At 47.4% G+C, this 20,577-nt stretch overlaps 5 protein-coding genes across 5 annotated transcripts in view; 2 read left to right on the top strand and 3 right to left on the bottom strand.

Moving 5' to 3' along the window:
- Positions 1-662, top strand: part of EAH_00026360 (hypothetical protein, conserved) — a gene marked incomplete at both ends in the record, with an annotated part of 1,134 nt that extends 472 nt beyond the window's left edge. The window contains one exon of the mRNA XM_013396538.1: positions 1-662. This exon is cut by the window's left edge and continues 472 nt beyond it. Within this exon, the coding sequence (XP_013251992.1) occupies positions 1-662 (662 nt within the window).
- Positions 663-1,884: 1,222 nt separating this feature from the next.
- Positions 1,885-4,944, bottom strand: EAH_00026370 (hypothetical protein; the record flags this gene model as incomplete). The annotated part of the gene is made up of 1 exon (XM_013396539.1): positions 1,885-4,944. The coding sequence occupies one exon, from the start codon at positions 4,942-4,944 to the stop codon at positions 1,885-1,887; it is 3,060 nt and encodes a 1,019-aa protein (XP_013251993.1).
- Positions 4,945-7,662: 2,718 nt separating this feature from the next.
- On the bottom strand, positions 7,663-11,806 carry EAH_00026380 (hypothetical protein, conserved; the record flags this gene model as incomplete). Its single annotated transcript, XM_013396540.1, has 10 exons — positions 7,663-7,671; positions 7,799-7,866; positions 8,034-8,109; positions 8,341-8,432; positions 8,765-8,834; positions 9,102-9,164; positions 9,394-9,795; positions 10,238-10,290; positions 10,632-10,770; positions 11,420-11,806. 10 exons carry the CDS (start codon positions 11,804-11,806, stop codon positions 7,663-7,665), a joined length of 1,359 nt encoding a protein of 452 aa, XP_013251994.1.
- A 4,282-nt stretch (positions 11,807-16,088) lies between these two features.
- On the bottom strand, positions 16,089-16,754 carry EAH_00026390 (transmembrane trafficking protein, transmembrane protein Tmp21 precursor, putative; the record flags this gene model as incomplete). Its single annotated transcript, XM_013396541.1, has 1 exon — positions 16,089-16,754. The coding sequence occupies one exon, from the start codon at positions 16,752-16,754 to the stop codon at positions 16,089-16,091; it is 666 nt and encodes a 221-aa protein (XP_013251995.1).
- Positions 16,755-19,070: 2,316 nt separating this feature from the next.
- Positions 19,071-19,962, top strand: EAH_00026400 (hypothetical protein; the record flags this gene model as incomplete). Its single annotated transcript, XM_013396542.1, has 2 exons — positions 19,071-19,121; positions 19,705-19,962. 2 exons carry the CDS (start codon positions 19,071-19,073, stop codon positions 19,960-19,962), a joined length of 309 nt encoding a protein of 102 aa, XP_013251996.1.
- Positions 19,963-20,577: the final 615 nt, after the last annotated feature.

The following is a 20,577-nucleotide window of genomic DNA, read 5'->3' on the forward strand; positions in this document are numbered from 1 at the left end:
GCAGCAGCAGCAGCAGCATCTGTAGTGTGTCTCCTGGGGCATCGATGGATGGGCGTAGCAGGAGCCTTAGCCTTCCGAACAACAACAGCAACAGCAGCAGCAGCAGCAGCAGCAGCAGCAGCAGCAGCAGCAGCAGCAGCATGCTAGACGAGCTGTCTGCGGAGCACCAAATGCGCATAACTGCAGTTTTTTTGACGAATCTTCCTTTTGAATTATCTGTAGAAAAAATAAAAGAGTGGGTTTGTTCGTTCGTACCTATCTCTATTATCGGTATGCAGCGGCTGTCTCCTCCGCAACCCCCTGCTGCAGCAGCAGCAGCAGCAGCAGCAGCAAAGGGAGCAGCAGGAGGCGCAGCTCCGCACTGGAGACACCCGCAGCAACAGCGGCAGCAGCAGCGAGATCATTGCGGGCGTCTGTTTTTGCTGCTGCAGACAGCAGAAGAAGTAAGACGAGCGCTGCAGCAGCTGCATGCAGCCCCACCGCTAAACGGGCGAAGAGTCGGGGCTTTCCCTGCCTATACACTCGAAGGCAAAGCTTTTCCTTTGCAGACGCCTACTCAAATAAAGTTCTTTAGCAAACAACCTCTCGTACAAACCAAACATAAACCGAAAGACAGACATCACTACAAACCCATCGATGGTGGCTGCATATGGCTTCCATAAGCTACCTAGCTAGCTAGCTAGCTAGCTAGCTGGCTAGCTAGCTGGAGCTCGCGGGCTTGCTAGAGCTAGCTAGCTAGCTAGCTAACTAGCTAGCTAGCAATGTGTCGCTAGCTGGGGCAAGCTAGGTGAAGCTAGCTAGCTGAGGCTAGCTGGCTGGAGCAAGCTAGCTGAAGCTAGCTGGCTGGAGCTAGCTAGCCCCAGCTGGCAATACAGGGCTGACTTTCAACGGATGTGGCGAGCTAGCTAGAGCTAGCCACGGCCAGCTAGCTAGCCACCAACGTCTAGCTAGGTAGGCCTAGCTAGCTAGCTAGCTAGCTGGCTAGCTAGCTACCGACGGCGAGCTATATGAACGGCTACCTCCACAAGCTCAGCACGAGCGTATGCGGGGTTACGCGGACTCCAAACGATCCCCAACTAGCTAGCTGGCTAGCTGGCTACCGACGGCTAGCTAGCTAGCCACCTAGCTAGCTAGCTAGCTAGCTAGGGGTCGTTTGTTCCTTGTGGCCGCAGGCAAGGTTGGGATAAGGGACTCATGGTTGGCTGCAGCTAGCTGGCAGCTAGCTGGCAGCTAGCTGATTGCTAGCTGGAGGCATATGATGGCTAGCTGATAGCTAGCTGGATGTATATGATGGCTGTGTGAGCGTTATCCGCAGTTTTATGATGGCTAGCTGGTAGCTAGCTGGAGGTATATGATGGCTAGCTGTAGCTAGCTGCCGATAGCTAGCTAGAGTTGGGAGTGGGTTTATTCAGAGTAAGAAGGTAAGAAGAGCTGCAAAAGAAGAGAGAAGCAGAGGCGATGGAGACAGAAGAGAATAAACATATAACAGATTATATAAAAGACGCAAGACACTAAATAAAGAAGCAAAGATAAAAGAAAAAAGATAAAAGAAAAGAAGTAAAACAGACAGAGGCGAAAGGAGACAGCAAGCAAAATCAAATGCCCTAGAGCACATGTAGGCGCAATGCTTCAAAACCTACTCGCAGCAGCAACTGCTGCTGTTGCTGCTGGTATTGCTGCTGCTGCAGCGCAAGCAATAGCAGCAGCAGAAGCAGCAGCAGCAGTTGCTGCTGCTGTCTGAATTTCAGGCACCCAAAACTGATATTCGCGTAATCTGTGTTTTATCTGTTATTGCTAGTTGCTGCTGTTGCTGTTGTTGCTGTTGCTGCTGCTGCTGCTGCAACCTCTGCTTAGAATACAACTGCAGTTTGTTGCTGCGGCCTTTTAGTTAGTAGCAGCTGCATTATCTATGGTCTGCTGCTGCTGTTGCTGTTGCGCATTTGCTGCTTGCTGCGATTCCTCCCGCCGAGGCGGTTGCTCCTTCTGCTGCTGCTCCTGCTGCAGCTGCTTCTCCTGCTGCTGCTGGTGCTCCTGCTGCTGCAGCTGCTGCTGGTGCTCCTGGTGCTGCTGCAGCTGCTGCTGGTGCTCGTGCTGCTGCTGCTGGTGCTCCTGCTGCTGCTGCAGCTGCTGCTGATGCTCGTGTTGCAGCAGCTGCTGCTGATGCTCGTGCTGCAGCAGCTGCTGCTGGTGCTCATGCTGCTGCAGCTGCTGGTGCTCGTGCTGCTGCTGCTGCTGCAGCTGCTGCTGATGCTCGTGCTGTTGCAGCTGCTGCTGACGCTCGTGCTGCAGCAGCTGCTGCTGATGCTCATGCTGCTGCAGCTGCTGGTGCTCGTGCTGCTGCTGCAGCTGCTGCTGGTGCTCGTGCTGCTGCTGCTGGTGCTCCTGCTGGTGCTGCTGCTGCAGCTGCTTCTCCTGCTGCGGCTGCTGATGCACCTGCTGGTGCTGCTGCTGCTGCTCCTGCTGCAGCTGCCCATCTGCTGCTTGGTGCTGCTCCTCAAACTGTGGTTGCTGCTGCTGCTGCTGCCCCTGCTGGTGCTCTTGCTGTTGAGGTTCCTGCTGTTGTTGGTGCTGTTGTTGCTTCTGCGGCTGCTGCTGTTCATGCTGCTGCTGCTGTTCTCCAGGCTGCTGCTGCAGCTGTTCATTCTCCTGCTGCTGCTGCTGTTGCTTTTGCTGCTGCTGCTGCTGCAGCACGGTAATGCTTCTCGCTTCCTCCTTCTCACTTGTCTTTGCTTCTGTCTCTCTCTTGTCAGGCTCGCGTCCTGCCTCTGCTGTTGCTTCTGTTGCTGCCGCTGCCTTTGCTGCTGCTGCTGCTTCTGCTGCTGCTTCTGCTGCTGCTGCTTCTGCTGCTGCTGCTGCTTCTGCTTCTGCTGCTGCAATGGGTGCATGCTCTAGGAAAGACATGAGGTCAGCAGCTGCTTCTGCAGTGGCGCGGACCATCGAATCTTCCGCCGATAAATCTGCTGCTTCTTCTGCTGCTTCTGCTGCTGCTTCTTCTGCTGCTGCTGCTTCTTCTGCTGCTGCTGCTTCTGCTGGTGCTTCTTCCGCTGCCGCTGCTTCTGTGGCTGCTGCTGTTGCTGGTGCTACTTCTGTTGCTGCTGCTGCTGCTTCTGTGGCTGCTGCTGTTGCTGGTGCTGCTTCTGTGGCTACTGGTGCTGCTTCTGTGGTCGCTGCTGTTGCTGGTGCTGCTTGTGTGGCTGCCGCTGCTGCTGCTGCTGCTTCTGTGAGCGCTCTTGCTGCTTCTGTGCCTGTCGGTGCTGCTGCTGCTTCTTCTGTGGCTGCCGCTGCTGCTGCCGCTTCTGTGGCTGCTGCTTTTGGTGCTGCTTCTGTGGCATTCGCTGGCTCTGTTGCTGCTGCTGCTTCTGTTGCTGCTGCTGCTTCTGTGGCTGCTGCTGCTTCTGTGGCTGCTGCTGTTGCTGCTGTTGCTTCTGTGGCTGTAGGTGCTGCTGCTGCTGCTTCTGTGGCTGTGGCTGCTGTTGCTGCTGCTGCGTCTGTGCCTGCGCCTGCTGCAGCTGAAGCTGCAGCAGTAGCTACTGCTTCTGCTGCTTGTGTGTCTGTGGCAGCAGCAGCAGCAGCAGATGCTGCTGCTGCTGCTGATGCATCGCTTGTAAGGTTGTCAGCAGCAGGAGCGGGGGTGTTTTCTGCTGTCTGGTTGTTGGTTCGCCTCTCCAATTCGAGCTGCTGCTGCTGGTCTTGCTGCTGCTGCTGGTCTTGCTGCTGCTGCTGGTCTTGCTGCTGCTGGTGGTCTTGCTGCTGCGGTTCTTGGTGTTCTTGCTGTTGGTGCTGCTGCTGTTGCTGTTTCTGCTGCTCCACTGTCATGTCCTCACTCTGTTGCTGCAGAGGAGGTTTATCTTGTTGCTGTCGCTGCTGTTCATTGTCATGCTGCAGCTGCTGCTGCACCTGCTTTTGCTGCTGCTGCATTTGTTTCTGCTGCTTTTCCTGTTCTTGCTGCTGCTGCTGTTTCCCGCCTTCTTGCTTTTGCTGCTGCTGCTGCTGTTGCTCTGGTTCCTGTTTTTGCCGCTCCTGCTGCTGTCTTTGCTGCTGCAGCGTTTGCTGCTGGATTTCCCCATGCTGCTGATCCTGGTGCTGCTGCTGGCCCTGCTGCTGCTGCTGGCCCTGCTGCTGCTGCTGGTCCTGCTGCTGCTGCTGCTGCACTGCGTTTTTCGTTTTTTCTTGCATTTGCTGTTCTTCTTTGCTGCCTTTGGTTTGCTCTGGTGCATTACCCTCATTGTTGCTGCCTGCAGCAGCAGCGGCAGCAGCAGCGGCAGCAGCAGCGGCAGCAGCAGCGGCAGTAGCTTCTTGCGTTTCTCTGCGCTGCTGCTGCTGCAGCAGGTGCTCCTGCTGTTGCTGTTGCTGTTGCTGCTGCTGCAGCACGTGCTGCGGTTGCTGATACTGCAGCGCAGACGCCCTCTTCGAGACCCCCCAAGCAGCAGCAGCAACAGAATCAGCGGAAGGTTCGCCTTGGGCTGGTAAATGCGATCTGCTGCGGCGACTCCACGGCCTGCTGCCTTGCTGCTGCTGCTGCTGCTGCTGCTGCTGCTTGTGCTGGTGCTTCTTAAATGCTGCAGTTGCTCCTGTGGTTTTACTGCTGTCGTCAACTTCAGAAAAGGAGGGGAAGAGTTTGTCCAAAGCGGAGATTTGTCTTTGAGGCCTTCTTGTTTGCTGCTGCTGCTGCTGCTGCTGCTGCTGCTGCTGCTGCTGCCTGAAGGGACGCGTAATAATGAGACTTCGAGAATGTTTGCTGTGCGTTGAAGCCAATTCAGGGAGATCGACTGAGTCTTTTTCTTGATCGAGGAGTTCAAGTGGGGAGGCGATCCTGGGATCGATCCTGGGATCGATCCCAGAGGCGATCCCAGGGATCGTCTCTGTCTCCTTTTTAGCCCCCTCTGTCTCTCCAGGGTCAAATGGTGAAAATGAATCCAAATCAATTCCATAACGAATCCTCATCTTTAAAGTCAGCGCGAAGGCGTCGTCAAACACTGCACATCAATATATATATATATATATATATATATATATATATATTAATTAAACTATTTATTTATTTATTTATTTACAAGTATATCAATAAACAAATAAATATATATATATATATATATCCAAATAAATAAATGAAGAAGTGAGGGCAAGCAAATGAATAAGTAGAGGCAAATAAATAAATAAATAAATAAATAAATGAATGCAAATAAATAAATAAATAACAAAAATAAATGTAAACAAACAGAACAAATAAATAGGCAGTACAACAAAGAAATCTACAGATGGAGTTAAACAAAACAAATAAATAAAACAAATAAATAAAACAAATAAATAAATGAATAAATAAACAAAGTAAACAAAATAAACAAATAAACACACGAGAGAAACTGCAAGCAAACGAAACCAACGAACAAAACAAATAAAGAAATAAACAAATAAACAAATAAATAAAAGCTTATTGACAAAGCAAACAAACAAAGCAAACAAAAAAACAAAATAAACAATTCAGCAAGACAAACAAAAGAAGAAATGCAAACAAGCGAACGAAGAAAGAAACAAAACAAACAAATAAACAAACAAACAATGCATGCAATCAAACAAACGAACAAATGCAGAAAAATAAGATCAAGGGGCATCTAAACAAATACCACGAACAAACAAATACAAAAAAAAATAAATAAACGAACAAACAAAGACACAAAGACAAAATAAATCATAGACAACAAACAAACAAACAAACAAACAAATAAATAAATAAATATACAGATATACAAACAAACAAATATACAAACAAACAAACAACGCGCCCAACGCAAGAAGACAAACTCGCTCCCGAGACGCTAAACCCTAAACCCTAAACCCTAAACCCTTACGAGGATATTTCTCCACCACGGAGTCGATTTCCTTCAGGTTTTCAGGAGAATATAATTCGTACATTTGCCGAAGGCGGTTCTGCTCAGTCACCCTCAACCCTAAACCCTTAACCCTAAACCCTAAACCCTAGTGATGGCTTCATACAAACACGGCTGTAGCTATCATGCATGTGAACAACACAAAAGAGAGCGTTGAGCCCACAGCAGACCCCCAGGCCCCGCAGTAGCAAGCAAGCAAACCAGCTAGCTAGCTAGCTAGCAGGCTAACTAGCAAGCTAGCTAACTAGCTAGCTAGCCAGCTCGCCAGTTAGATGCAGCGGTAGCTAGCTATTTATTATCGTTAGGCATGCACATAGAAATGTCCAGCTGGTTTTCTCAGCCAGGATAGAGGGAAAGAAGAAGGCAGGAAGAAAATCTCTTCAAGCATTGCTGCAAGAATTGTTGCTTCGGGTTATTGCTGAGGTGTGCGTACACCCCAAGCACCCTTTTTGTTTTGTCTTTTGGAGGCGTATCTTTCGTATATTTGAATAATGGAATGCAACCTAACATGCATCCATTTGTGTTTGTTTTTCGTATTTGTTTGCTTGCACTTAATGCTTTCTTTTGAGAGTATAAGGGAGGTGTCTACTCAAAAGATCAGATAAACAGAAATACACTTCCTTGCTTCTCTGTATTCTGCTTTTTTCTACGGCTTTTCTCATTCCGTCTTAATCAATTATGGCTACAGTAGCAGGGTTTCGTTGCTGAGGTGTACGGGCACCACCTCAGGTGTACAGGCAGCTGCTCGTCTCCATCACTGCAGATGCTTGAAGAGAGTGTATTTGCTGCTAATTCTGGTGAATGTTCATTTAGTAAGAATATATATTGAAAGAAAGCGATTATATTCACCAAATAATGTGCATGAAGAGCTGCCTGTACACCTGAGAAATTAACATCAAGCTGCGTATACATCCGAAAGCAGGCAGGCAAGCAAAGCTTGTTGTACTTGGAATATTCACCTTTAAAAGAATATTTATTCCCCTTTTATATCGATCTCTCAGAAACGCATCCACTGTTGACGGGCGAAGAAGTGCTTGCTCAGCGACAGCCTGTACATACACCTCGGCATCTATTCCTCTTTCTTCATGTTTGTTTATTCATATAATAATAACGTAATAATATCATACATACTAAACATTCAATCATCTATTGATTCATTTCTCCCTATATACCCAACAATCTGAATAACTTCATCTGCTTTTTTGTCTTCTCTTTGTTTTCACAGGAACCCCAAAGCAAAAGCCTATGCTTATAGGCAATCCACGCATATATATATATATATACATTTATTTATTTATTTATTTAGTATTTTATTTATTTATTTATTTATAAAGCGTTGCCATTGTAAGCACATGCACCTATAAGTGTGTCTTGTCCATACACCGTAAGTGCAAACAATATGCAAACGCAGATATTACTCATATGTACAATATATATACGTTGAGGTTACGAGCACGAATATTGAAGTATTCTTACTCATAACCTAGATGTATACATGCAAACATATATATATATACACCTATATATTTACACATTTTTACTAATAACGTGAAAAATAATATATATATATATATATATGCATATATGTGCATATATGTGAATATATTTATACATGTATGAACAGAGCAAAGACAGATTAAGACAATGCGCACTCGGCATGCAGAGAGGCATACGCGGGTGTACATACACCACAAACAACAAAAGAGATGAACGCAAACTTAATTCAAGCATAGTGCTAAACAAAAACAAATAAATAAATTAATACTATGCACAATTAGCGTCGCTATTTAGAGGATACAAACGCCCGAAAGTAAACCCTCTTACCCTAAACCCTAAACCCCAAATACTAAACTGAAACCCTAAACCCTAAACCCTAAACCCTAAACCCTAAATTGTAGAACGGGGCTCACTCCGATTTTGAGCAGGTCTTGTCTTTTCTTCACCACATCGAAATACTCAATCAGCATCGCCTCAACGCCTGACAGCAAACCCTAAACCCTAAACCCTAACTTGTAGATTCTTTATGCTACACGTTGCAAACAAACCCCTCATTTCGCGGCCCCCGATGTTCCTTTACTCATTGTGTTCCGTCTTCTATGGTTTATGATTAGGGTTTAGGGTTTAGGGTTTAGGGTTTAGGGTTACTTTGTTTGCGCCGGACAGAACAACTTGACATATCGCTGCCATATGTCTTTCGCAGGAATTCGTTGAGCTTCCACGACTAAATGCGAACCCCAAAAGGCCCCTCAAACCCTAAACCCTAAACCCTAAACCCTAAAAAGAGAACTCAAACCCTTAGCCTCTTGCCAGCACAACCCCAATCTACGCTTAAGGGAGGCAAAGCCCGCTTTTTAATCTAAACCGCGAGGACAAGCCCCACTGAACCAAATGAACAACTACAACTTAGGGTTTAGGGTTTAGGGTTTAGGGTTTAGGGTTTGAGGTGTATTACGTCGCCATCAAAGTCCTCGAATATTTTGTCGATTTGAGACAGACGCCGAATATCGTGTTGCCGGAAAAAGTTCGTCAGCTTGCGTTTATTGACTGAACCCAAACCCTAAACCCTAAACCCTAAACCCTAAACCCTAAACCCTAAATCCTAAGCCCCAAACCCTAATTAATAAGCATTAAAAGAGCTCTGAACTCTAAACGCATGATCCTAAACCCTAAACATTCGACGCTAAAACTTAAACCCTAAACCCTAAACCCTAAACCCGAAGAACTAAAACGTAGACCCTGGCTGTATGCGTTGTGCTCAGGTTACAGGGGGCAGCTACAGCTGTGTGGGAGATTTAGGACTTAGGAATTCAATTTAGGGGCTAGGGTTTAGGATCTAGGGTTTAGGGTTTAGGGTCTAGGGTTTGTGTAAAACTCACTGTCACGAGCATACTGCGCCACATCTGTCAAGTCCTTGCCGTACGTCTCTTTTAGTTCTTCGTTGAATTCCTGCACGGTCGGAACCCTAAACCCTAAACCCTAAACCCTAAACCCTAACCTAAACCCTAAGCCATAAACCCCCACCTCTAAATTGCTCAGCACTATACCTTTCACCCTAAACCCTAATTTCCTAAACCCTAACCCGAACTTCGAATTCTCGGAGGGTCTGCATCCCAAACCCCAAAATTTAAAACCCCAAACCCTAAACCCTAAACCCTACACCCTAAACCCTTAGGGTTGCAGACGCGCCTTTTGCCTGGAGATATTCAAAACAACCATTCCCTTTGCTTTTGGCACCATAGGCGGATTAAAGCAGGAGTAGAAGAGCTTCAGCTCATCCTGAACCCACGCTCCAAACCCTAAACCCTAAACCCTATCCCTAAACCCTAAACCCCCAACCCTTCTCCGTCCTCCCCCAGGCCCAAGGCCTAAACTGTAGCCCCTTACCCGCAAAGCCTAAACCCTAGACCCTTCTCCCTCGATAGAAAGGCTGATGACCCCTTCCCTCTACCGCAAACCCTAAACCCTAAACCCTAAGCCTTAAACCCTTAGGTGTATGTAAACGTACAAGCATAACGTGAAACCTGGCGAGCCTATAACCAAAGGCTCTGGCTGCAACAGGAGCTGTCGATTGTACAAGCCCTCGAGAGACTCGAGATATCTCCCCATTAAGACTGAAGTTTTTACCTCCAAAGTTTATCTCAAGATCGCCTTTGCCTAACACTCCAATAGTTATATACATGTCCCGAGAAGCAGGGGAAGAGTAGAAGTTCCCGAAGCCAGACGATCCCGTTCGAAGACGCGGGAGGAGACGATCCCGAGGCGATCCCAGGGGAGACACCAAACCCTCACCCCACGTCTCTGGTAATAGTATCTCTTCGCAAGGCACCGCCCATTGAGGGTCTCCATTTAAAAAAAATATTATTCTCCCAGACTTGCGACAAAATAAACATCCTATAACATCCCCCTCCTTCATTCATACCCACAACAAAACCCTAAACCCTAAACCCTAAAACCCTAAAACCCTAAAACCCTATACCCTATACCCTAAAGCGCTGAAACCCTGAACCCTAAATAATCAACATTAAACGCTAAACTGTAAGCCATTAACCATGGACTCTAAACCCTATATATATATATATATATATCCTTGACCTTAAAACCCTAAACCCTAAACCCTAAGCTCTATACCCTGAACCCTAAACCCTCACTAACAGGGTCTGGGTGGCCAATGAAAGCACACGGATTCGAAGGAGACAGACAGACTCAGTCTTCACCTCTCTGCATAACTTTCTTGCTTGGGTGTGGGGTTTGGGGTTTAGGGTTTATGGTTTACAAATTAGGGTTTAGGGTTTAGAACAGAAGCTGCTGCATTGAGAGGGAAGTTAAAAGAGAAGCAAACAAACACTAACCACCAAGGCATCACCGTCCGCCACGGAGACGCTATTCCCCTTAAACACTTGCCCTGAAGAGAGCACTCTAAACCCTAAACCCTAAACCCTTACCCCTAAACCCTAAACCCTAACGCCCACAGCCCAAGCTCTAGATCCTCGCCCTCAAAGCATTGCAAGCCAAAGCAATAAAACCCAAAACCCTCGCCTTTATCCCCATGCTCTTGGCCTAAAACCCTAAACCCCTAAACCCTAAACCCTAAACACTAAACCCTAAACCATAAGGCGTAGACGTTATACTCTAAGCGTCAAAACCCATATTCTAAGCAAGAGCAGCCCTAAACCCTAAACCCGAAACCGTATACAACCCTACGCGCTACACCCTAACCCCTAAACCCTAAACCCTAAACCCTACCCGTGGAAAGAAGGGCGCAGGATCCCGGGAGAAGGCCTGGGAGATGATGAGGGGGATAAGGAGCAGCAGCAACACCAATAGCAATATAAGACTTAAATGGAGTGTAAGACAACAGCTCAACCTCGCAGTACACCTCAGCCTGCACGCGCCCCACACAGACAAACCCTAAACCCTTGAAACCCCTAAACCCTAAAACCCCACAAACCCTAAAAAACCCCAAACCCTAAAAACCCCAAACCCTAACAAACCATTGACCCGCAAGAGTCTTAAACCCTAAAACGCCCTAGACCCTAAGACCCCTAAAAACCCCAAACCACTAAAAGGCCCTAAACCCCTAGCTTCTATGTTGCGATAGACGCTTCTGTGTGCTGTCAGTAGCCTCTTTGAAGGTTCAACGCCTAGGGTTTAGGGTTTAGGGTCTACCCAAGGGAATTCAGGGCTTGTCATTTAGTTGTGAAACACGCCTTAGCAACCACCCTCAACCCAAACCCTAAACCCTAAACCCTAAACCCTAAACCCTAAACCCTAAACCCTAAACCCTACACCCTAAACCCTAAACCCTAAACCCTAACCTGTTGGGGAAGGGGGAGAGTCGACTGTAGGACGATTGGCTGTGCCTGGAGGAGTACTGCTCTATGAAATTCTTCGCTTGTTCTTTTTGAGCTCGGGAGCGTAGGTGATATTATTGCATTTTCTAGGGCCTCACGGTTAGCTTGCTGCAGCTGTCGCAGCAAATAACACATAGTATTAAAACTCACGAGGCAGCAGCCCCGCTGCTGCGTCTCTACCTGACACCAGCGCCCGCAACTGCTGATTCCTGTTGCTGTTGCTGCTGCTGCTGCTCCCTCTGCATCTGTTGCTGCTGCTGAGTCTCCCGCAGCTGCTCCTTCTGCAGGTGCAGTAGCTGCATCAGCAGGAGCAGCAGCAGGAACGGGGACAGGAGCAGCAGCAGCAGCAGCAGCAGCAACTGTGCGGGGAGAGAGAAGTTCTTTAACATCTACAGTAATCCCTTCTATCTGCACTTCTGTAGCAGCAGCTGCCCCCCCCATTGCACTCCATCGGCGAGGTTTTTCAGCTGGAGTGTATTCAACTGCTGCTGCTTCTGCTGCTGCTGCCTCTTCTTCTTTTAAACTACTTGGTAGCACCATTCGCCACTGAGACGGGCCCTTGTCCATTACTGCTGCCCTGAATAAACCCCACACACATATGCTGCTGCTGCTGCTGCTGCTGCTGTTGCTGTGGGCTGTTAGTGCAGCAGGCAAACATGTTGCTGCAGCAGCTGGAGGAAGCGACAGCTCCACGAAAAGAAATAGTCTTCCATACACCCGACACGAAAAGCAGCAGCAGCAGCAGCAGCACCAGCAGGTGTTGCGACGGCAACAGCAACATCAGCTGCGCCTCTATCAGCAGCAAGAGCTGCAAGAGCAGCAGCAAGCCTCCAGCGGCAGCAGCAACAGCAGCACAAGCAGCAGCAACGCCAGCAGATATAGCATCTGCATTTTAAGCTCCCGCACCAGCGACACAGTGGGGAGAAGCAGGGACCGTAGCAGCAACAGCAGCAACAGGAACGGGTTAGGTAGGCACCCACAGCAGCAGGAATGATCACAGAAACAACAGCAGCAACAGCAGCCCAAGCTGCAGCTGCAGCAGCAGCACACACCAGTCTCTGTCTGTAAGGTTGCGGGGACATTGTGCAGCAGTTTCTTGCTGTATTTTAATGCCTTCTTGTCTGTATGAATCCGAGAAAAGATAACAAATGTCGGCCTCCAGATCCAACCGTCTTTTGTTGGGTTGACATACATTCCCCATCTTCTCTGCGAGCTAGATTGAAACAAGATTAAACGGGTTTGTTGGTTTGCTGTTTTGCTGATTTCTGCTTTTATTTCTTCGTCTGCCTCTCCGTTAGGTTCTCCATGCGTTTGTCTGTTTGTTAGTTTCTCCAGTTGGCTGCTGCTTTGTTTGCTTCCTTGCTTTGGTGTGCCTCCCGTTCGAATGTTTTAGGGTTTAGGGTTTAGGGTTTAGGGTTTGGGGTCAAGATCTTTTTTCGATGGGACATTAGGCGACAGTTTGTTTTTCTTGTTTGTTTCCAATGGAATTTCATTGGCTTTTTTATTCATCTTTTTTCTAGTTTTTGTTTGCTTTGTTTAATGAGGTGTACGTACAGCTGCAACAGCGCCTGAGGCGAGCAGAAACTATTCCTTTCTGGCTGTGGCCGCGACAGCTGGGGTTGTTGGTGGTTTAAAAAAGCAGCAAAAAGAAATAAAAAGGAAATTCAAACACTAAATATAAACCCTAAATATTATGCGTCTAAGCCCAGCGCATCTTCTTCTAGCGGTGTACTCAGATCTAAAGGGGAGGAGCGACAGACGGAGCCGAATGGAGCTTCTCCTGTTTATTTTATGGAATTAAATAATTAATTTCAAAGTTTTTTGAATACATTTTATCCTTTTATTTATCGATTTACCCCTATAACCACCCTGCTGTGCAGACACCGCAGCCGCAGCCTTCACACGTGCATGAAAGAAACGCGGGTGTAAATCTCCCCAACAAACCAAAATTAAAGGTCAAATTATGTTTACCATTTATTTGTTTATTTATTTATTATATAATAATGTTTTATATATGCTCTAATACAAACCCTCTATACCCTTTATTATACCCTTTAACCCCCCCCTCTGCAGCGGGAGGTCACTCCCTCAACCATAATTTTTGTTCGTTTGTTCGCCTCAGCGGATGTTAAAAAAGAGAATATTCTTTTTTACATTTAAACAATGTGTATTGCATTAAATTAGTGTTTATTTTGTTAAAAAGATGTTTTTTGCATTAAACCCACTTCAAGCACCCTTCGACCAAAAGAAGGTAAGACAGGAATAACAACAGTAGAAAAACAAGAGGGGAGACAACAAGGAGATTTTTCATATATCATTTAAAGCATTTTAATAAAATAAAAATTAAAATAACAATAAATGAGAGGTGAAGGGTCAGTAACAGACGGACCCACAGTACAAACAAACCCAGAAAATAACAACGCAAGAAAAAAGAGAGTTAAGGGGAACCAAACAAAAGAAGAAATCTCTCTCAAAGTTTTTCTAAGAAAGGTTTTCTTTCTTTTTATTTACTCAATTACCTCTGTGCTTGCTCTGCAAAGTGCGTGACAATACTGCTGCTAATATCGATGACATCGCTCATAAAGGACTATAAATTATGAATATAAAATATAAGATATTATAAATTCTTTTTAATATTTAAAGAAAGATCCTAGTCACAGCAGCAGAAGAGCATGGGGATAATGGCGCGGAGAGGATACAGAAAGACAGATGATACAGCAACGACAGACGCAATAGAAGAGACAAACAGAAAAATAGACAGAAGACAAAGAAATAACAGAAGAGAGAGAAGACACACAAAGAGAGAAACAGCAGAAGAGATAGAAGAGACAGATAAGATAAGATAGACAGAAAAGAGAAGAGACAGAAGAGACAGAAGAGATAGAAGAAACAGAAAAGGTAGAGGAGACACAAGAGCGAGAAGAGACAGAAGAGATAGAAGAGACGAAAGACATAGAAGAGACAGAAGAGATCGAGCAGAGACATGAGACAGAAGAGACAGAGACGGATTCTTGCATAGTTACCAGCAGCGCTTCTTGCTGTGTACATGCAGAAAGAGAGTATTTAACTGTTATTGAACTCTTCCTCGACTCTCAGCAAATTCAGACAGATCAGGCTACGCCAAACCCTAAACCTTAAACCCTAAACCCTAGACTGTCACACACTTCCGCGTCTTATCGAGTAGCTAGCCACAAAGCTAGCCAACCAGCTAGCCACCCAACTAGCCCACATGCATAGCTAGCTATTGAAGTAGCTACCCGTGTGTATTGCAGCAAAGTATGCGTTGAGAGTCACTAGCAAAGGGAGACGAGGCGAGAAGAATGCAAGTGCAAGGCGTGCATACAACAGGGGATTAACAAGCAGAAGTAATCTGTAATCCGTTTATATCCACTTGCAGAAGACTGCTCTCTTAACTTTGAGCTGAGATAATAGCGTGGAGGCCCATAAGCTAATCCTTCTGCTATTCAAACCCTAAACCCTTCAGAAACAAATAACTGATTGATTCTGCTGCCTTCAACTTCAGCTGTAGGGGCAGCCACACCGAAACCCTAAACCCCTAAAGGTATGTTTCGCAGTACAGCAAGAGAAAACGCATGCTTTGGGGTGTACGTTTAGTTGGTGCTGTCAATGTTTCTGCTAGTCAATGCGTTAGATTAACTGCTTTTCTCCCCTTTTGTTAGTACTACAATACTAAGAATATAGACAGGGAGAAGAAAGCAACAACTAACCATAGCAGAACGCCGAGGTTGACGTGCACGTACACCTCAACCTGTTGTGCTGGTGATGCATTTCTTTGTTTGCATGCAGTTGAATTAGCTTAACAATTTAAATCGTTAGTTCCTTTATAATTTATGTTCCTTCTGGTCTGTTTGTGTGCAGCAGCGCACACAGAACAAACACAACATGCTGCATGCATGCAAAACCTCTTAATGCATGCACGGCTTTAACACGTGTCTACATCATATATACGCAATATACCCGCATACACCCCAATGCATGTGCATACACCTCAATGCTGCATGCGCGTACACCCCAACCCCAATGCTGAATACGCATGCATCCCCATGCATGCAAGTACTTCAATGCCTGAGCATACACCCCGAAGCATGCGTATACACTCCAATGCGTGCATTCGTTCATGCAATCGAAGGCGTCTGAATATGCCCGTTAAGAATACACTGCACGAATTGCATGCATAGTTGTACATTGAAGCGGCTGCCGGGCGTTGTGAGCTGTACGTACACCCAAACCTTTTGAGGTGTACATACACCCAACCTCCAGCAAGAAAGACGTTGTGTTCTATAGGAGGTGCTGCATATATCCTTTTCGTTCTTTTCTGTCTTTCTTCTGCCGTCCGTTTGGAGATGTACTGCAATACATGTCTGTACACCTGGATGCAATAGTACTAATAATTATATATATTAAACAAAATCGGCAGAAGCTGGGGGAACTATACAGGCACATACACTGCGCAGTAGGAAAAGAACGCGACGATAGAAGCAGCACAAATGCGTGTGCAGCATCAACATGAAAAGAAAAGCAGTATTCCAGGGTTTGTGTCCGTACACCAGCTTGAACTGCATGCACATCAGGGCTTCCTATGTCCTTAAAGAGGGCGGCAGGAGAGCAGTAAAGTTTGTCTGTCTACGCAGCCCGTGTTGGGGATGATATCGGGTGTACGTACAGCTGAAGCAGCAGCAGCGCACGCGATCTGCATGCAGCCTCAATCTCTAATTAGCCTTTGTTCTAATCCTTCTCCATTCGCTTGTCTTCTTTATTCGTGTGTCTTCTTCGAATGCCTTAACGCCTTGCCCTTTCCTTTCAATGCACAAGCACGTGCAGCAGAACCTCAAATGATCTTCTTAGAGCGGAAGAAGCGTTTAAAGAAGAAACCAGAGATAACACTCGAAGCTACAAGGAAGAAAATATTGACTCCGCAGAAGAGAATAAGTTGTGTGGCGGTTTGCTCGTTCTGCTGTCGCATTTGCTCGTCGCGTTCTCTCATGAAGAGGATGTTGTTATGATAGAGCTTCAGTTTGTCTTGGAGTTGCAGCAGCTGCAGCATCACCTCGTCTATGTGTTCAGCCTTAGCTAGCTGGCTGTAGTCACGTGCTGCAGGGCCCCACAGCAGCTGCACATCCACAGTGATTTGCTGCTGAGACAAATTCTTCACGCAGAACATATGCACGCCTGGTTTCGTGCTGGTAAACCCGGTCTTGATGCGATCTCGGCTGCTCTGTTGAAATACAGGTGTCTTGTTTGCAGGGTCTGTTACATGCACGTGCATTAGCAGGGGCCCTGCTGCACCGCCTCCAGGAATGGTAGGAGCAGGATGCGAGACGCGGAACTCCCCTACGATCAACACATGTTTGCTCAGCTGCTCTCCGATGCAGCGTCGCTGAGCGGGGCCCAAGTCGATAGACGCCTCAAACGCAGAGGTGCATATACACCCCAAACATGCCAGCCAGATGAATAATACCACTGCCCAACGAGAATGAAGAACACGCGCGGTCATCTTGCTGCAAAGGCGGCGGAAAGAGAAAACAGAGAAAATAAACAAAAACTCCTTCTTCTATTCAACTGCATGCGAAAAAAAAATAAAAGATGAAGTGCAGATCCGTCGGCGTCCGTCTGTCTTTCCAACAGACAAACAGAGCGGTAGCGACCGCCGAAACCGGGGGAAAAATATTATTCTTTCAAGAATATATCCCGGAATAGAAGAATAATAACCCCTGCACAAAAGAGCTATTGAATAAAACAGCAGTTCTCAACTTCCTCATCTCACCGTTTCATTTAAACCCAACATGCATGCACAGAAGAAACCGGCACGACAGCCGCCCGGCGCTGATCATGTATTATCTGTGTCGCTCTTTTCCTCCTTTGTATTCAAATAAATAAACAGAAAAAAAGCACTTTAACAAAATTCATAAGCATAGAATCTAAGTTAGGTCATAGGAAATTCAGAGGGCGATACATAACCAATGCTTCTTGCTGCCGTCGTCTGTCGGGGAGTCCGCTGAAAAAGAATATTCATATCTGCAGATAGCATCAAATAAAGATATTTTAATGTGTCTTTCCACTGTTAATGAAGTTTTAATTGTCACCTAACATAAATAAAGCGCGTACGACCCGCTGGATTGCCTACAGACACCACTCTGGATTACTATTTTTGTAGAATGCTCTATGGAGTAGATAAAGGAATACTTACTTGGTCTGTGCAGGCAGCCTGCACGCAAGCAGAAGCACAGCAGTTGTCTACGGTGTTAGACAGCAAACGGAGGTTCGTGTGCTCGCTCGCATGTAAGGCTGGCTTGCGACATCGGTTGAGAGAAGCTGAGTTGCAACTCATACCATGCAGCCTCACGTAGCTCCACAGCCTTGAACTGAAGGGCCCATAACGTCTAGGAACTGGAGGGAAGGTCAGCTCCTTTCTAGCAACTCATCTTAAATCTGTTGCTTCCACTGCAGCTCAAGACGGTAATCGGAGAAGATCGCGGACTCCTCTTACACTGGTGGTGCCGCATGGTTCATCAGGACAGGAGCGAGAAACGAAAACCCACCCCGGCAGTACAGTTGTCAGGCGCGTAACAGCAAGAGGTGCCAAAGGTGATCTAAGAAGGAATGGGCAAGTTTCGGAAGCTCCCGAAATCTTTCAAAGTTCAGCCCTGTTTACCTCGTCCATGGCGTAGGGTGGTCAGGAACGCCCCTCTGGTGGGGAAGATACCAATGGGTGAGAGCACCGTCTCGTTGAAACCAGCGCGGTATCTGCATCCTGCCCACCAGAAAATGTTTTAAAGGCATTCTTCTATTCATGAATGATGCCTTCGTCTTTTCCCACTGTCCAGAAATGACGGACGCGCCGTTGCAGGGGCAGTGGACGAGCACCTTTCTCCAATGCATTTGTATTTTCGTCTTCAAAATGCAGTCGAATAGCTACAGTTGCTATTGACACCTTCGTTATTAGAAGGGGAGGCACCAAGATGGTGAGTGCATTCAGTAAGTCTACCAATACTCTAAAGCACATCCAAGTTATGGAAGCCTTCTGAAATGCGCTATGGCGTGGGTTTATCTCTACGTCAGCAGGGAAGAAGACTCTGACAAGATAAGGAAACTCGGAGAAGGGAAGCTATTGATAGAGTGCAACATCGAGACGTAGAAGTCCTTGGTAAGAAGTCCTTGGTAATCGGATCGCCAGTGGTGGACTCAGAGTTTCTACATCAGTGGTTCATTGCTGAGCTGCCCTGTCGAGAGAACCAATTTATAACTGAAATGGTACGTGAAAACAAGTTTTGAATGGATGGAACTTGCTGATGCGTTAAAGTACTTGAACGCCAAAGGGAGAAAAAGCTCCTCGTCCAACGCCCTAGCTATGAAACCAGATAAAGGGTGTGGAGATGGCCTACAAATCGAATCCACGAATTTTGGGGCTTTGAATGCCAGCCCCTCCCCGAAGAAGACAAGAAGGGGTCCTGTGAGCCCGGCACGCAGCAGGCCAGGGTGACGCACCGAGCTGTTCGTCTGATATTCTTGCAACAAAAACGCCGCACAGTTCGGCATTGCGGGGCTACGACTATGAGCAGACTAAGCAGAGAAACAAAATACCGGCCTGAATCCCACGCAGCTTTCGGCGCAATGATGGAGAAAAACAACAATAGTCACACTAACTGCTCCCCCATGAGTGAACGCTCCGTCGTATCAATGGTCAGGAGTTACTCGCTCTACATGGCAGAGGCTACCAAGTGGATTTGAAATCTGAAACTACGGCAAGGAAGTGCAACCTACCAGCCTACTCAATTGCCGGCGAAACGTAATCAGCGATTATGCTTCGCCGATGGCAGCCAGGACACAATATTCAGTGGAAAACCTGTGGACAATTGCTTTCGTACGTGTTTAGAGGGGCCCAATTCTTTATATCTACATTCACTCGGGAGCCACCTATTCTTCGGTTTGATACGAGCCCTTCCCTCTAGCTATGGCTATCTCGATGCCGCATCTGATGACGCTTCAATGCTTTCCAGTGAAAGTGTTGTCGGCTAGGTGCTTTGGGACTGCAGCCCCCTCTCTGGGGCTGGACGGAACCGCCCAGTAACGCTCGCTCTGACTCTGCTCATCGGCGGGGGCTCAATAAACGCTTTTGTCGAGGTTGGACTACTCATATTAAAATGCACTTCCTAACCCAGGCACAGGGAACCCAGTGCTTGGGGCTACTAGAGGCCGTGACACTGCGCATGCAGCCAGCAGCAACAACAATGCTGATGCCCTCGCCCTCTTTCCTGGTCATTTTTCTTTCCACTTGTGCACTCAGGGTTTTTGCCCCTCTCACCGCCCCCTCCCGCACCCGCGCTACTTCCATCCCGTGTGCAGCCACGCTTACAGTGGCGGGCTCCCTCTGGGAAAAGAGCCGTAGCCTATGAAACATTGTCTCTCCCACGTCTGCACATACATGTCTTTTTGCGCACTGCTAGGCTACTGAGAACCAGCTACATGTGTTAAAACTTGCCAATGGCGTTAGTGCGTCACCAAAAGTGGTGTGGGTGTTCTTGGACGTGGTGCAGTCTGAGCTGCAGCACCGAGTGCTGCGGCGTACCACCGGCCCTCCTCTCTCTATAGCAGGCCCATGCCCCTGTACCGCCGCTCTCAGGATGCTTGGAGACCAGTGGCAGCCGAACCACTCTTCGCGAAAGTGCTCTTCGCGAGCCCGCGCTCCGACTATTCTGATCTGATGAACCCCGCAGCGATGCTCCGACGAAGCGCACGATACGTTATATTTCAGTGATTGTCACAGCACAAAAAGATGAGGCTGAATGGATACACACACCATTACGCAGGAGTTTTCCTCGCTTCCCCACAACTTGACCCACAGGCGAATGCACGTCATTTTGATGCCGGTACAGACACAAAGTGTCCATCAAACTTCTGCACTCTAAAGTGAGTTAACCTAAACACCACTGAAAACGGAGATGGCAAAAGCATTGGACTGACGGGGAATTGAACCCCGGACCTTTTGCATGCAAAGCAAACGTGATACCCCTACACCATCAGCCCTCCCCCGAGGGTTGTCCCTACCCCCGTGACTTCCTCTGCGCAGCTTTTGGCACTTTACGGAATTTCTGATAGATGGACTGAAACTCTGTGCCTTCGGTGCCCCACCCAGTCCAAGCTGGCTGCGGCGGCATGCGTGTGTCGGGTAGCAGGCAGAGCGAGAGACGGGAAATGGCAAGGATGTGAACACTCTGCAAAAAAGGGATATACGTCTTACGCGGCTGCGCGTAAGGACGGCACAAGCATCGCTTTTCCTCTGCTGACCTCTATTGGATGCTGCAAAACACACAAACACC

This window comes from Eimeria acervulina, genomic scaffold (genome assembly GCF_000499425.1).
Source record: "Eimeria acervulina Houghton genomic scaffold, Eah_scaff220, whole genome shotgun sequence".
NCBI classification, from domain to species: domain Eukaryota; phylum Apicomplexa; class Conoidasida; order Eucoccidiorida; family Eimeriidae; genus Eimeria; species Eimeria acervulina.